Source organism: Somniosus microcephalus, chromosome 8, assembly GCF_052327205.1.
Source record: "Somniosus microcephalus isolate GS21.2 chromosome 8, FLI_Smic_1.0, whole genome shotgun sequence".
Lineage (NCBI taxonomy): Eukaryota > Metazoa > Chordata > Chondrichthyes > Squaliformes > Somniosidae > Somniosus > Somniosus microcephalus.
This window is the reverse complement of record NC_140994.1, coordinates 200,456,065-200,471,909: the sequence shown is the minus strand read 5'-3', so window position 1 is coordinate 200,471,909 and position 15,845 is coordinate 200,456,065. Positions and strand designations below refer to the sequence as shown.

The 15,845-nt window shown below is 43.9% G+C and overlaps 1 protein-coding gene across 3 annotated transcripts in view; it reads left to right on the top strand.

The window, feature by feature from the left end:
- spock1 (SPARC (osteonectin), cwcv and kazal like domains proteoglycan 1) overlaps positions 1 to 15,845 on the top strand; it is a 729,362-nt gene that overhangs the window by 704,969 nt on the left and 8,548 nt on the right. For 2 of the 3 annotated variants that reach the window (XM_085995596.1, XM_085995595.1), the window contains 3 exons: positions 667 to 786; positions 8,266 to 8,487; positions 13,193 to 13,255. In XM_085995596.1, the coding sequence (XP_085851722.1) occupies positions 667 to 786; positions 8,266 to 8,487; positions 13,193 to 13,255 (405 nt within the window). The remainder of the gene's footprint in view (positions 1 to 666; positions 787 to 8,265; positions 8,488 to 13,192; positions 13,256 to 15,845) is intronic. The other variant, XM_085995597.1, reaches the window with a different exon arrangement.

The window sequence follows — 15,845 nt, the reverse complement described above, 5'->3', positions numbered from 1 at the left end:
CTTAAGGAGGAGCTGCCTGCACCCGGCCGCGGCCCGCGAAAATCATTGTAAAAATGAGCCCGGCACCTCGGACAAGTGCCGGGCTTGCATCTGTCCCGGGGTGGGGGGGGAGAAGTCCGGGGAGGGAGCTGCGGCCAGGCGGCCGGCGGGAAAGCGGCCGGCCGCCGCAGGGCCTTTAATGCGCCGGCGCAAAGTCCAGTAAGGCACCTCTGCCAGAACGTTGCTTGCGGCTGCCACGGGCGAGGCGGCCGCAAGTCAATTTCGGAGTTCGGGCGGGTTACCATGGCAACCGGGACGCTGCGCACACCGATGACGTCATCGGTGCCGGCGCAGCGCTAACGGCCTAACGCCGATTTAGGGACCCACTCAATTTCCAAACTGGCCATAACTCCGGCGCTAGGCCCTCTAGCGCCTCAAAAGCGGCGCTAAGCCTACCGAATTTCTAGGCCCTTGAGTTTAGGGTTGGTCATCACAGGCCATCAAGGTAACAGAGTCATGAGGTCAATTGATGATGTACAGGGTGGTGTAATCTCTATACGATACTATGCAGAGCTTCTTCATGACCATACACCAAAGTGCACTAAAGAGATTTGTTTTTAATATAGTCTCTATAATGCACATTTAATGTTCCATAATGTGTGTTTGTTTCCATCTGTTGTTTGACAGTGTGCAATGAAAAAGAGCTGAGGAATCTGGCTTCCAGACTGAAAGACTGGTTCGGGGCTCTACATGCTGATGCCAACCATGACGTTACAGCTAAATCGATCAAGCAATCAGAGCAGACTAGTAAGTAAACCTCTTTACAGGAGCTACTACTGTATCAGCTAAAAATAACTTGCTAACTAAGGAAAACAGGTACTTTTTAATAGTTTCATAACCAATCAAAAATATTATTACATTATAAGGAGTTTCAACGTTTTGTACTTCCACCAACTTTTTTGATAAAATTATCAGCAGAAGAGTTTCTCAGCAGAAGAGTTTCACACGAAAGGGTCTTACGATGCATTCACACTCCAAATTTAGCATTGCTGCAGTGTTTTTGGCTTTGTGCAGTGTAAATCAACTGTGAAGGCGTGAGCTGACTCTGAAGTGAAGTGGAATGAGATTCCCTCTTCCAGGCCCTGACACTGGATTCAAACTGCATTTATACCTGCAGAATAGGATATATGTACCCTTACTGTTACTTTCTCCAGTGACCCCTCATTTCTTTAGCTCCTGCTATCATTTCTGCCCAATATCATTATGTTTTTTTATAAAAATTTTGTCAGAAAGAGTGGTGTTAAGAACAGGGGCAGAAATAGAAATATGTAAACTATAGTAGTAAAACTCGTACAGGAAAAATTGATATTAAAGTTAAAACACAGCGGTGGTGCAGAACACTCTTTGCACTTCTGAGAAGAGATTGAATCCAACCCAGACTGTTTGAATGAAAGTCTTCAATCTCCGCTGGTTGCATGGTCCTATATGAAATAAGTTTGGGTAACGTCAACCCAGTTTCTAGTGGACATGAACCTATGGCACAATTGGTATTAAACTGGCAGTCTCACTTAGAAAGGAGCGCTAGTATGGGAATAGAATGTCCCTTCTGAGTGGTAGGGGTACTTTTCTAAGGCCCGCTTAAGGCACATAGAAACATAGAAGATAGGAGCAGGAGTAGGCCATTCGGCCCCTCGAGCCTGCTCCACCATTCAATGCGATCATGGCTGATCATCCAAATTCAGTACCCTGTCCCTGCTTTCTCCCCATACCCCTTGATCCCTTTAGCCTTAAGAAATATATCCAACTCCTTCTTGAATATATTTAATGAATTGGCCTCTACTACCTTCTGTGGTAGAGAATTCCACAGGTTCACCACTCTCTGGGTGAAGAAATTCCTCCTCATTTCTGTCCTAAATGGCTTACCCCTTATCCTTAGACTGTGACCCCTGGTTTTGGACTCCCCGACCATCGGGAACATCCTTCCTGCATCTAGTCTGTCCAGTCCTGTCAGAATTTTATAAGTTTCAATGTGCTCCCCTCTCATTCTTCTAAACTCCAGCGAGTATAAGCCCAATCGACCCAATCTCTCCTCATACGTCATTCCTGCCATCCCAGTTATCAGCCTGGTGAATCTGCGCTGAACTCCTTCCATGGCAAGAACATCCTTCCTCAGATAAGGCGACCAAAACTGCACACAATACTCAAGATGTGGTCTCACCAAGGCCCTGTACAACTGCAGCAAGACATCCTTGTTCCTGTACTCAAACCCTCTCACTACGAAGGCCTTCTTAACCGCTGCTGCACCTGCATGCTTACCTTCAGCGACTGGTGCACAAGGACACCCAGGTCTCGTTGCACTTCCCCTTCTCCCAATCTATTGCCATTCAGATAATAATCTGCCTTCCTGTTTTTGCCACCAAAGTGGATAACCTCACATTTATCCACATTATATTGCATCTGCCATGCTTCTGCCCAATCACCCAACCTGTCCAAATCATCCTGGAGTTTCTCAGCATCCTCCTCATAGCACACACGCCCACCCAGCTTTGTGTCGTCTGCAAACTTGGAGATATTACATCTAGTTCCCTTGTTTAAATAGACCATTACTGTGTATCTGCCAGTGTTATACCTGACTAGTGAGTGTGCCTTGCTGATAAAATATGACCGTGCTCCATTCCCCATCATTGACAGCCATCACACTTCTGAAGACAAAACAGTTACCAAAATTAAATTTTAACTTTGACTTCACAGCACCTGTAAAATGTCACATTAGATTATGATGGGTTAGGTTTACCCCAGAGCAAAAAGCAGGCAGCTGATCGGTGAAACGCGCTAGTCGGGTGCCTGGTCGTCCCGCCGGGATTGCGGTCCATTCTGAAGACCGGGCCTCGGTAGTATCGGGCCGGCGGGCTGTGGCCAGAAATCAAGCACTCTGGGGAAGGCCACAGGCTCTGGGCCGGAGAAAGGTAGGGTCCTGGGGTGGGGGGAGCGCCCTACTCTGCGGAGGGGGAGGGAATTGGAGTGGGAGCAGGCCAGGCTGGGTTTGTGGAGCCTGAAGGAACACTCCTGATCCTCCCGGCCCCACAAAAATGAAGAGGAACACCTTGGAGATCCTCTTTGGCTGGACGGCTACCTGATGCTGGTGGGGAGTATTCAGGGCGTACACGCCACACAGCTGCACCGAGAACTGTCAGTCGGGTTTCTATGTATGTCATAGGGCTCTTTTAAGTGGGCCTACTGCTTGACCTGGGGCTGCTCCGTCCACCCAGCAGTAGGTCCAAGGAAACATTGCCGTGGCCACACCGACGGCGGCAACAGATTATTGCCCCCGCCCCCCATTTTCAGGGCTCTACCGTCCCGTTTCCAGCAGGAAAGTTCACCCTATATGTGCACCCCTGTAATTCCATGAAAATATTTGCTTTGCATCACAAAGAGAAATAACTTCCTCAGAGTCATGGCCACTCGGCTCCAGACCTCATTACACCCTTGGTCCAAACATGGACAAAAGAGCTGAATTCCAGAGATGAGGTGAGAGTGACTGCCCTTGACATCAAGGCAGCATTTGACTGAGTGTGGCATCAAGGAGCCCTAGTAAAACTGAAATCAATGGGAATCGGGGAAAACTCTCCACTGGATGGAGTCATACCTAGCACAAAGGAAGATGGTTGTGGTTGTTGGAGTTCAATCATCTCCGCCCCAGGACATCGCTGCAGGAGTTCCTCAGGGCAGTGTCCTAGGCCCAACCATCTTCATCTACTTCACCAATGACCTTCCCTCCATCATAAGGTCAAAAGTGGGAATGATCGCTGATGATTGCACAGTGTACAGTTCAATTTGCAACTCCTCAGATAATGAAGCAGTCCATGCCTGCATGCAGCAAGACCTGGACGACATTCAAGCTTGGGCTGATAGATGGCAAGTAACATTCGCGCCACAGAAGTGCCAGGCGATGACTATCTCCAACAACCAAGAGTCTAACTACCACTGCTTGACATCCAACGGCATTACCATCACTGAATCCCCCACCATCTACATCCTGGGGGTAACCATTGACCAGAAGCTTAACTGGACCAGCCACATAAATACTGTGGCAACAAGAGCAGGACAGAGGCTGGGTATTCTGTGGTGAGTGTCTCACCTCCTTACTCCCCAAAGACTTTCCACCATAATAATAATAATTCAACTTTATTGTCATTGCACAAGTACACGAACAACGAAATGTGATCTTGCAAGCTCCCATGACTGGGAGAAGCAAAGCCGCTGCGTCGGTGCGCGCCGCCATTCCATTTCCACCATTCCTCCTGTCCGACAATCTTCAGCCCACCGCCCAGGCCTGCTCACCAGCCGCTCCTCCCGTGGCTCCTTCCGTGACCTTCTCACCAACCGCCCCTCCTCGGGGCTCCTTCCGTGACCTTCTGCACCTGGTCTTCCCTGATGGTCACCCCTCCAGGTACTAACCAGGCCTGGCTCTGCTTAGCTTCCAAGCCTTGCCAGTGACCCTGTCCCTAGTCCCAGGAACATGGCACAAGTCAGGAGCGTGATGGAATACTCTCCACTTGCCTGGATGAGTGCTACTCCTACAACACTCAAGAAGCTCGACAGCATCCAGGACAAAGCAGCCCATTTGATTGGCACCGCATCCATCACTTTGAACATTCACTCCCTCCACCGCCAGTGCACCGTGTGTACCATCTACAAGATGCACTGCAGCAACTCGCCAAGGCTTCTTCGGCAGCACCTCCCAGACCTCTACATAAGAACAGAAGAAATAGGAGCTGGAGTAGGCCATTTGGCCCTTCAAGCCTGCTCCGCCATGCAACAAGATCATGGCTGATCTTCTACCTCAAATCCACCTTCCCGCACTATCCCTATATCCATTAATTCCTTTAGTTCCCAAACATTTATCGACCTCTGTCTTGAATATACTCAACAACTGAGCACCCACAGCTCTCTGGGGTTTTCCTACCAAAGCGGATAACTTCATACTTCCCCACATTGTATTCCATTTGCCATGTTCTTGCCTACTCAGTCAACCTGTCTATATCTCTCTGCAGCCTCTTTGCATCCTCTTCACAGAATACTTCCCCACCTAACTTTGCATCATCAGCAAACTTAGATACATTACACTCAGTCCCTTCATCTAAGTCATTAATATAGATTGTAAATAGCTGAGGCCCAAGCACTGATCCTTGAGGTGCCCTGCTAGTTACAGCCTGCCAAGCTGAAAATGACCCGTTTATTCCTACTCTCTGTCTTCTCTCTATTAACCAATCCTCAATCCATGCTAATATATTATCTCCAAACCCATGAGCCCTAATTTTGTGTAATAACCACCTAGAAGAACAAGGGCAGCAGGTGCATGGGAACACCATCACCTCCAAGCTCCCCTCCAAGTTACACACCATCCTGACTTGGAAATATATCGCCGTTCCTTCATCGTCGCTGGATCAAAATCTTGGAACTCCCTCCCTAACAGCACTGTGGGGGTACCTTCAGCACACACACTGCAACTGTTCAAGAAGGCGGCTCACCACCACCTTCTCGAGGGTAATTAGGGATGAGTAATAAATGCTGGCCTTGCCAGCAATGCCCACATCACATGAACGAATAAAAAAAAAGGATACTTGCTGTGCATTGGCACCAAGCTACCAAACTCACACACCCCAATTCCCTTTATGAACTCTGGGCCAAAGATTTAAGGGGTACTTTTTCAAAATTAAGCAAAGGTGTTTAAAGTTGGATGATCCAACACCAGTGTGTGTTCTTTCATGAAGGTTACAGGCCTTTGCAGATGCTTTAGCCATAATCTTCCAAAGCTCCCTGGATTCAGGAATTGTCCCTTTAGATTAGAAAATTGCAAATGTAACTCCATTATTTAATAAAGATGAGAGAGAGAAACCATGAAATTATAGATCTGTTAGTCTAACATCTGTTGTGGGGAAGTTATTGGAATCTACAATTAAGGACAGAGTGACTGAGCACTTAGAGAAACTTGAGCTGATTAGAGAGAGCCAACATGGATTTGTAAAGGACAGGTCATGTCTAACAAACCTAATTGAATGTTTTGAGGAAGTAACAGGGGACTGTCTATGGGTGTAATTTATATGGACTGCCAGAAGGCATTTGATAAGGCTTCATGTAAGAGACTGTTAGCTAAAATTAAAATTCATGGAATTGAAGGCAAATTATTGACTTAGTTAGAAGATTGGTTAGGCAATAGAAGACAAAGAGCAGGGATAAAGGGTATGTACTCGAATTGGAAGGAAGTGACTAGTGGTGTCCCACAAGGATCTGTGCTGGGGCCTCAACTATTCACTATATTTATTAATGACTTAGGTAATACAATATATAGAGACATATATCCAAGTTTGCTGATAACACAAAGATTGGTGACATAGTAAGTAATGTAGATGGGAGCATAAAATTACAAAGAGACACTAATAGATTAAGTAAGTGAGCAAAACTGTGGCAGATGGGATTTCAATACGTATGAGGTCACCCATTTTGGACCAGAAAAGGATAGGTCTGAGTATTTTTTAAATGGTGGAAAGCTAGGAACAGAGGAGGTCCAAAGAGATTTAGGGGTCCATGTACAAAAAATAATCTAAAAGGCTAATGGAATGAATAACTAGAGGGCGAGAATATAAAGGGAGGAGGTTTTGCTGGAGTTATACAAGGCCCTGGTTAGACCACATCTGGAGTAATGTGTACAGTACTGGGCACCGCACCTTAGAAAGGATGTATTGGAAGGAGTGCAGCGCAGATTCACCAGGGTTCCAAGGATTAGATTATGAGGAGGGACTATATAAAGTAGGCTTGTATTCTCTGGAATATAGAAGGTTATGGGTTGTTTTAATTGAGGTTTCTTAGGATTTTGAAAGAAATTGATGGGGTAGATGGAGAGAAACTTTTTCCGCTGGTGGGGGAATCTAGGATAAGGGGACATAACTTTAAAATCAGAGCCAGGCCATTCAGGAGAGAAGTTAGGAAACACTTCTTCACACACAGGGCGGTAGAAGTATGGAACTCTCTCCCACACAAAGCAGTAGATGCTGGCTCAATTAGTAATTTTAAATCTGAGATTGATAGATTTTTGCTAGCCAAGGGTATTAAGGGATATGGAACCAAGGCGGGTGGATGGAGTTAGGATACAGATCAGCCGTGATCTCACTGAATGGCAGAACAGGCTCAAGGGGCTGAATGGCCTACTCCTGTTCCTATGTTCCTAAGCATTTTCATAACGATCATAAAATCAGTCCAGGTAAAACATTTTGGAACGTACTTACTGCATTTCTTTACTACTTAGTTTTAATTTATTATAATCAACTGTGTGATGTCCTAATGTGTTTTTTATATACTTTAATTATAAAAAATATTGATAGCTATATTAAGAATTATTTATTTTAGTTACAGAATACCTTGAATGTCATACAATTCCTTAAAATATCCTGGGGAAGATTTTCAGAATCATATTGTTAATTTTGGGGGGGAAATCATGAAAATTCTTAATAACGATGGCCTTGAGTTCTAGTATTCCATGTCAATGTCATGGAAATGGCAGTGACATTTCTTGTTATGAGATGCTAAGAGGCAATTCATTATAGATTAAATAATATTCCTGTTGTAAACTATGTACAGCCTTGCAAAGTAATAGAGAGTTACTGGAATTCTTAAGGCTGTAGCTGAATCACATCACATCAAACCTGTGTTTAAAACCCTGCTAAAACACTTGAAGCAAACTTTGTTTGGTGCCAATATTTCTTTAACATATGTTATTATAATGATCTACAGACTCAAAGAAGCATATTAATAATGTCAACTTCCCAAAGTTATTCCATATTAGATCATCATTTTAATAAACCATAATCAACTAGGAAATATTTGATTAATTTAGGAGGTAAAGTATCAGCAGATAAAAACTTGATGACATTTTATAGTCATCTAAGAACAAATTAAATTAAGGAATTTATTATCATTACAGAATTACTGTTTGCTTAAATGACAGCTGTTCTATAGTACATTTTATTAGTTAATATCTTATCTGACTATGTAATGAAGATATGCAAATATTTGGCTAAATTATGATTGAAAACTGCTGTGAGCATATGCACTGGCTGGGATCCTAATTTATCTTGTACATCAATGCTTTTATACTCAGTTGTGGCAAGGTGAAATGTTTCTGAATAATTTTCGTGTTGGCCCTGAATTCAGACTTTTGTCTAAATTTTGAACACTTACCATTTCTCTTGTACTCTAGACAAAAACTGATTTAGTCATCTTTTGTAGGATTTGACACCAGCATTCTACCGATCTGCAAGGATTCTTTGGGCTGGATATTTAACAAGCTGGACATGAACTATGATCTTTTGCTGGACCAATCAGAGTTGGGCACCATTTATCTTGATAAGTATGAGCAGTGTATTAAGCCACTTTTCAACTCCTGTGACACGTTTAAAGATGGAAAGCTTTCAAACAATGAATGGTGCTACTGTTTCCAGAGGCAGGGAGGTGAGTTTTAATGAGAACTCAAAAAAAAATGCACATTGTATTTCTCATTGGACAGTTTTATTCCTGGCAACGTATTTTAACTTTGTATTATAGTTGAAGGGACAGTAGGCTTTTTAAAAATCTGCCTTGTTATGGAACAGGGATAGTAGCAGCTGGTGTATGCTGTATTTAATTAGAAGCAAACAATGATGGGTGCCTGCACGGGTAACTCAACTAGTTTTTGACATATGGAAGACGCGAAAGTACTTGCTGGATGAGCTAGGCAGCATTTCTCCACAGTGAATGCAGCATTGGACATAAAAGCATGGCTTGCTGCATTTGTAACTTTAAGCAATTGGTAACCCTACCTAGCTTCTCAATCTGCATTCATATGTGCTCCTTCATCTAGAGTAGACTGCCTGGGATAGCCTTGTCTCCAAATAGCATAACCTGTCTAACAGTACAGGATAAAGAGAAAGCAGTACTGTGAAAGTCTAGAGGAGGGCATGGCAATCATACTTGGAGGAGAGGAAAAGCTTAAAGATACATTAGGAGGCCAGCGAGAGAGGATTCAGAGATGTAAAGACATCAAAGGCCACCAATAAGGCAGCAGGAGATGAAATGGGGAGAAAGGGATCTAAGACAGAAAGGGGATCAGCAGCAAAAGCCTGGGTAGAGAGAAGCTCTGATACATTGATTCAATGAGACTGGAAAAGCATTGAAATATAACTGTTTGTTAAGTATCTCATGTCTGGTGTCTTATGTCATGCAAATGATCCATTCACCAGAATCTGTTGTTGAATTATTGTTGCATCTGTAAAATATAATTCTGTCAACCAGGTCCAGTAATCTTTTCTACACTTGCAACTGTTAGTCACAGAGAACTCCTGGCACAATCACTCATTCTCCTGTTTAGTGCGCCCAGGAGAAAGAAGAGATGATGTTCCTGAAGCTTGCACTGAGCTTAGCTGGAACATGTAGGAGAAGTCAGAGTGAGAATGGAAGGGTAAGACTATGGTATGTGGAAATCAGGGCCATGCTTGCAGACAGAATGGAGATCATTAGAAAAGCGGTTAGCGGATCTGCATTTGATCTCCCCATTGCAGAGGAGACCACACTGTGAGCAGTGAATTCAATAAACTAGATTGGAAGACACACATGTAAATTGCTGTCTCACACAGTATTTGAGGCCCTGGACAGTGGTGTGGGAGGAGGTGAGTGGACAGGTATTACAACTGCCACGGTTGCGTAGGAAAGTGCCACGGTTAAGTTGCAGGTGGTGGACTTGGCTGAAGATGATCTGGCAAATGGTGACGACAGTGGGATGAAAGGTGAGGACCAGAGAGTCCATAATTGTGAGAGAAGAGGTGACAGTAAAGGCCCAAGAAATGCACCAGATACAGGCAAGGGCCCTGTCAGCCACTGTGGAGAGGAAACATTGGCTAAAGAGAAAGGAAAAAAGCTGTGGCAAAGAAAGTGGAGTCTTCAGAAAAGTTGCAATGAAGGCAGCGAAACTGGGAGAAAAGGATAGATGCCTGGAATTTCCACAGGGGTTCTCAAGCAGGTGATTGGTAGAGCCTTGGGGGAAAAAAAGCGTAAACTGCTATAAATGGCCCTATTTACTGTATCTCTGGGGTTCCATCAATATTCCACTAAATCAATGGCAGGGGATATGGAGTGCATTGCAGAAATTCTGAAGCAGAGCCTATACAGGAAGTGAATGAGAAGAAGCATATGGGGTGCGGTAGCTTAGTTTTCATGTTACTGGGCTAGTAATAATTGTATTCCACCACAATCTGTAACCTCATGGCCTGGCATATCCCTCACTCTACCATTACCATCAAGCCAGGGGACCAACCCTGGTTCAATGAGGAGTGTAGAAGAGCAAGCCAGGGGCAGCACCAGGTATACCGAAAAATGAAGTGCCAACCTGGTGAAGCAACAACACAGGACTACATACATGCTAAACAACGAAAACAGCATGCTACAGACAGAGCTAAGTGATTCCACAACCAACAGATCAGATCAAAGCTCTGCAGTCCTACCACATCCAGTCCTGAATGGTGGTGGACAATTAAACAACTACCGGGAGGAGGAGGCTACGTGAACATCATCCCCATCCTCAACGGTGGCGGAGTCCAGCACGTGAGTGCAAAATACAAGGCTGAAACTTTCACAAACATCTTCAGCCAGAAGTGCCAAGTGGATGATCCAACTCAGCCTCCTCCTGAAGTCCCCACCATCACAGAATCCAGTCTTCAGCCAATTCAATTCACTCCACGTGATATCAAGAAACGGCTGAGCGCACTGAATACAACAAAGGCTATGGGCCCCGACAACATCCCAGCTGTTGTGCTGAAGACTTGTGCTCCAGAATTGGGCACGCCTCTAGCCAAGCTGTTTCAGTACAGCTACTGGCATCTACCCGACAATGTGGAAAATTGCCCAGGTGTGCCCTGTCCACAAAAAGCAGGACTAATCCAATCTAACCAATTATCGCCCCATCAGTCTACTCTCAATCATCAACAAAGTGATGGAAGGTGTCGTCGACAGTGCTATCAAGCGGCACTTACTCACCAACAAACTGCTCACCATTGCTCCGTTTTGGTTCCGCCAGGACCACTCAGCTCCAGACCTCATTACAGCCTTGGTCCAAACATGGACAAAAGAGCCGAATTCCAGAGGTGAGGTGAGAGTGACTGCCCTTGACATCAAGGCAGCATTTGACCAAGTGTGGCATCAAGAAGCCCTAGTAAAATTGAAGTCAATTGGAATCGGGGGGGGAAACTCTCCACTGGCTGGAGTCATACCTAGCCCCAAGGAAGATAGTTGTGATTGTTGGAGGCCATTCATCTCGGCCCCAGGAAATCGCTGCAGGAGTTCCTCAGGACAGTGTCCCAGGCCCAACCAGCTTCATCAATGACTTTCCCTCCAACATAAGGTCAGAATTGGAGTTGTTCGCTGATGATTGCACACTGTTCAGTTCCATTCACAACTCCCCAGATAATGAAGCAGTCCATGCCCCACATGCAGCAACACCTGGACGACATTTAGGCTTGGGCTGATATGTGGCAAGTAACATTCGCGCCACACAAGTGCCAGGCAATAACTATCTCTAACAAGAGAGAGTCTAACCACCACCCCTTGACATCCAACGGCATTACTATCGGCAAATCCCCCAGCATCAACATCCTGGGGGGTCACTATTGACCAGAAACGTAACAAGACCAGACACATAGATACTGTGGCTACAAGAGCAGGTCAGAGGCCGGGTATTCTGCAGTGATTATCTCACCTCCTGACTCCCCAAAACCTTTCCACCATCTACAAGGCACAAGTCAGGAGTGTGATGGAATACTCTCCACTTGCCTGGATGAGTGCAGCTACAACAGCACTCAAGAAGCTCGACACCAATCAGGACAAAGCAGCCTGCTTGATTGGCACCCCGTCCACTACCTTAAACATTCACTCCCTCCACCACCGATGCACCGTGGCTGCAGTGTGTACCATCTACAAGATGCACTGCAGCAACTCGCCAAGGCTTCTTCGACAGCACCTCCCAAGCCCGCAACCTCTACCACCTAGAAGGACAATGGCAGCAGACACATGGGAACACCATCACCTCCAAGTTCCCCTCCAAGACACACACCATCCTGACTTGGAAATATATCGCCATTCCTTCATCATCCCTGGGTCAAAATCCTGGAACTACTTCCCTAACAGTCATTGTTGGGAGTACCTTCATCACACGGCTGCAGCAATTCAAGAAGGCGGCTCACCACCACCTTCTCGAGGGCAATTAGGGATGGGCAATAAATGCTGGCCTTGCCAGTGACACTCACATCCCATGAACTAATATATGAAAAAAAGGTATATATGGGAGTCTGTGGGCTTGTAATAGAGTTCAAAGTGGCAGTTATTACTAGAAATAGTTAAGCATCATAGTCACGCTAAGACAAAACAAAGTAAAGATATTTTAAAATGCACAGTTTTTTGAACAAAAGCACTACAGTTGTACTATATGTAAAAAATATTACATCAAGATGCCCTCGAATCCTGGACAGATGGTGCAGAATCTACATTCAGATGTTATAGTTGATGCAGAAATTGACCGCATAGTTTTAGAGACTCTGATTATAGCCAAAGCTGTTTTAAAACATATCCACACTGAACTGTAGCCATAATGGATGTTCTCTTAGCTGCACATGTAAGTATGCTTAAAGATAGTCAAGGTTTAATATACCTTGATTGTTCCCATTTTTGTTCGAAAAATTTATTTTTGATTAATGAGTTACTAAGCACCACCTAATTGTACTTCCAACTATCACAACAATGAAAGTTCAATTGGCCATCATTAGAGAGCAGTTTGTGCAATCACAACTTCATAATGGACACTGACAGTCGATTTTAAATGTTCAGATTCGAACTGTACAAGAAAATAACTTTACTCCCAGTGATTTATGGCTTTATGCAAATTTTCAGGAAAGGTAACATCTGCCACAATAACATATCCATTGACCTTTCATAAAGTATTGAAATTTGTCAAAAATTTTAATTTGTTTTTTAAGCATTTTAATTGAATGCTGTTCGCTGCTTTGTGTGAAAATGTGTAGCTTTCTGAATCTCAAGTGTAAAATGAAATGCAGTACTGCTTATACATAGGTCAGCCTTTGAAGATATCATCCCTGGCCCATTGGGACCTACTGCCTATTAAATTCTATTTCAGGTCTTCCATGCCAAGCTGAAATTAATAAGATTCAAAGGCAGAGCAGGGGGAAGCATCTTTTAGGTAAGCATTGTAATGTGATGAAGACTACATAGTATGATTGATTAGAGGTCAATGACGTGTGGTTTGAAAATCTATGAAAAAAATAAAATAAATCTGGTTTATTGGGAGTCTTTAGAATGGGATATGCTGAAATTGTTTTCTAAAGTGAAGCACATCCACCATTAATTTCAAACGTTATTAATATTCTGCCTTGTGTTTACTGTGTGGAATGAATTGAACAAAAAGATTCAATACTGGAACAACCCAGTTATTGAAAATGAATATTTTATGATTATCCTGTTCACATCGCTAAACTTTTCTTTAACTTCACAATACTGCAGTACAACACTTTCGCATCTGTTCCAAATGTGAGAATGTGAACACATATACACGTTTAAAAATTCTGCAGTTGCATTGGATATCACAAATGATTCAGAGCACAGTACTATTTCTGGCTCTTCTCCCTCCTTCTTACTATGTGCTCTCACACAAACATTCACAGGCAGTTGTGTTCACTCTTCAAGATAGGACGGAGGTACTGTTGGATGGGCAGACAAGTAGTGGACTGGGTTTGATGTGTCGGCAGAATGATCAGCTGTTAAGATAAGCAAAAACATGGGACACTAGAATGGAAAGGGCCACGGACAGGAGGATGCTGACTTAACATTCAATAAACACCAAATCAAAGGGACTTAATTAGCACTACATATGATATACTGATATGTAATTACAAGTGTACAATCTTTTCTTCTTCTCTTCTTAGGCAGTCCCTCGGAACCGAGGATGACTTGCTTCCCTGCTAAAAAATGAGTTCTCAGGTGACTGATGAGTCCAATGTGGGACCTACAGTCTCTGTCACAGGTGGGGCAGACGGTGCTTGAAGGGGTGGGTGGGTGGGGTTCTTGGGTTGACGTGCGCTCCTTCCACCGTTTGTGCCCGGCGAAGAGACTCGAGGTGTTCGGCGCCTTCCTGGATGCTTCTCCTCCACTTTGAGCGGCCTTGGGCCAGGGATTCCCAGGTGTCGGAGGGGATGTTGCACTTTTTCAAGGAGGCTTTGAGGGTGTCCTTGAAGCGTTTCCTCTGCCCACCTGGGGCTCTCCTGTTGTGTCGGAGCTCCAAGTAGAGCGCTTGTTTCGAGAGTCTCGTATCGGGCATGCGGACGATGTGGCCCGTCCATTGGAGCTGATCGACGTGGTCAAAGCTTCGATGCTGGGGATGTTGGCCTGAGCGAGAACACTGAGGTTGGTGTGCCTATCCTGCAGGATTTGCAGGATCCAATAGAACTATTAATAGTTCACCTATCAACATTTTATGACTGGGTTATTTACTTAAAATAATTGAATAAAATTAATATAAAAATCGGATACCCTATTCTATTAGCCATAAATTTAATTTAAACAATATGAAGATAAAATGATGCAAAATTATGCAAATCAAGATAGCGGATAACTCCTCCACTTACTATGTAAAAGTATCAGGAACTCCTGGATATAAAAATGGGATTTTTGCCTGTTATACATATCAAGGCACTGTTCACCATACTGATGGTCTATTACTATCTTAAAAAAGACTGTAAGCTGTATTGAGATTTGCATTGGGATTCAGAAGATGTAAAATTCAGTTTCTCCTTAATATGAAGTCTGAATTTAAAGTAGGCCGTTGGACTAGTGCGAACCTCTTCACTAGACCACCAGAGATCTGCATATGTGCAATATATGGATTGGATGTGACTCTCCATCACACAACTAAGCAAAGATGACTCCATTTATGGCTCCAACAACAGACGGTGGCTATAAAGATATTTATACGGGGATATTAATTATACATCTGAAATGGAGGTTCTCACTGCACGCATAAAATTACATGAGATACAGAAAATCACTTCATACATGCAGAGTTATACTTGTATATATTGCACATATAGCAGCATCTTCATTTGAGTTCAAATCTGAGTTTGTCTGAATTTGACCAAATTCATATAACAATTTTCTGATCAAAGAGGCTGAATTTTGGCCCACTGATGTTTAGGCACTTGGTCTTATGGCTCATTGATGTATCCAGCAAGCACTTGAGCCATCCAGACCAGGATCTCAGTCTGTGTTTAGTTAGTTGATCACAATTTGATGACACTAGGGGTGCTACTAATAGGGAGGGTACAATTTATTAGGTTTCCCACTTCTGATCACGAGACACTGACTCCTAGAAGTGCGCATGTGTGGATGTAAAGTGAGGACAGGATTGTGTTTGACTATGATGTCCCATACAGTCAAAAAACCTACTGACATTTGCTGCAAAGGCTCACACATGCATAATGGCAACTTAGCATCATGGAAGCATACCCCATAATGAGTCAAAACCTTCAAGAAAAGAAAGGAGGGGAGAAAACTGCGAATAAAGGCACTCATTTTTAATAAATAAATCATCTCTCAGCAGTTCAAAATTGGTCCAACAATGTATAAGACACCAACTGCTCCATTGATCTTCTCCTGACCAAGCTCCTCTAGTCAACTACTATTCCTTGGCTCAATATTTGCCAATATCTATTTCCTCAGATATTGCTTTTTCCCTGCTTAAAACTGCTGTCATGAAAACACTGTCCTCTCAAATCCCA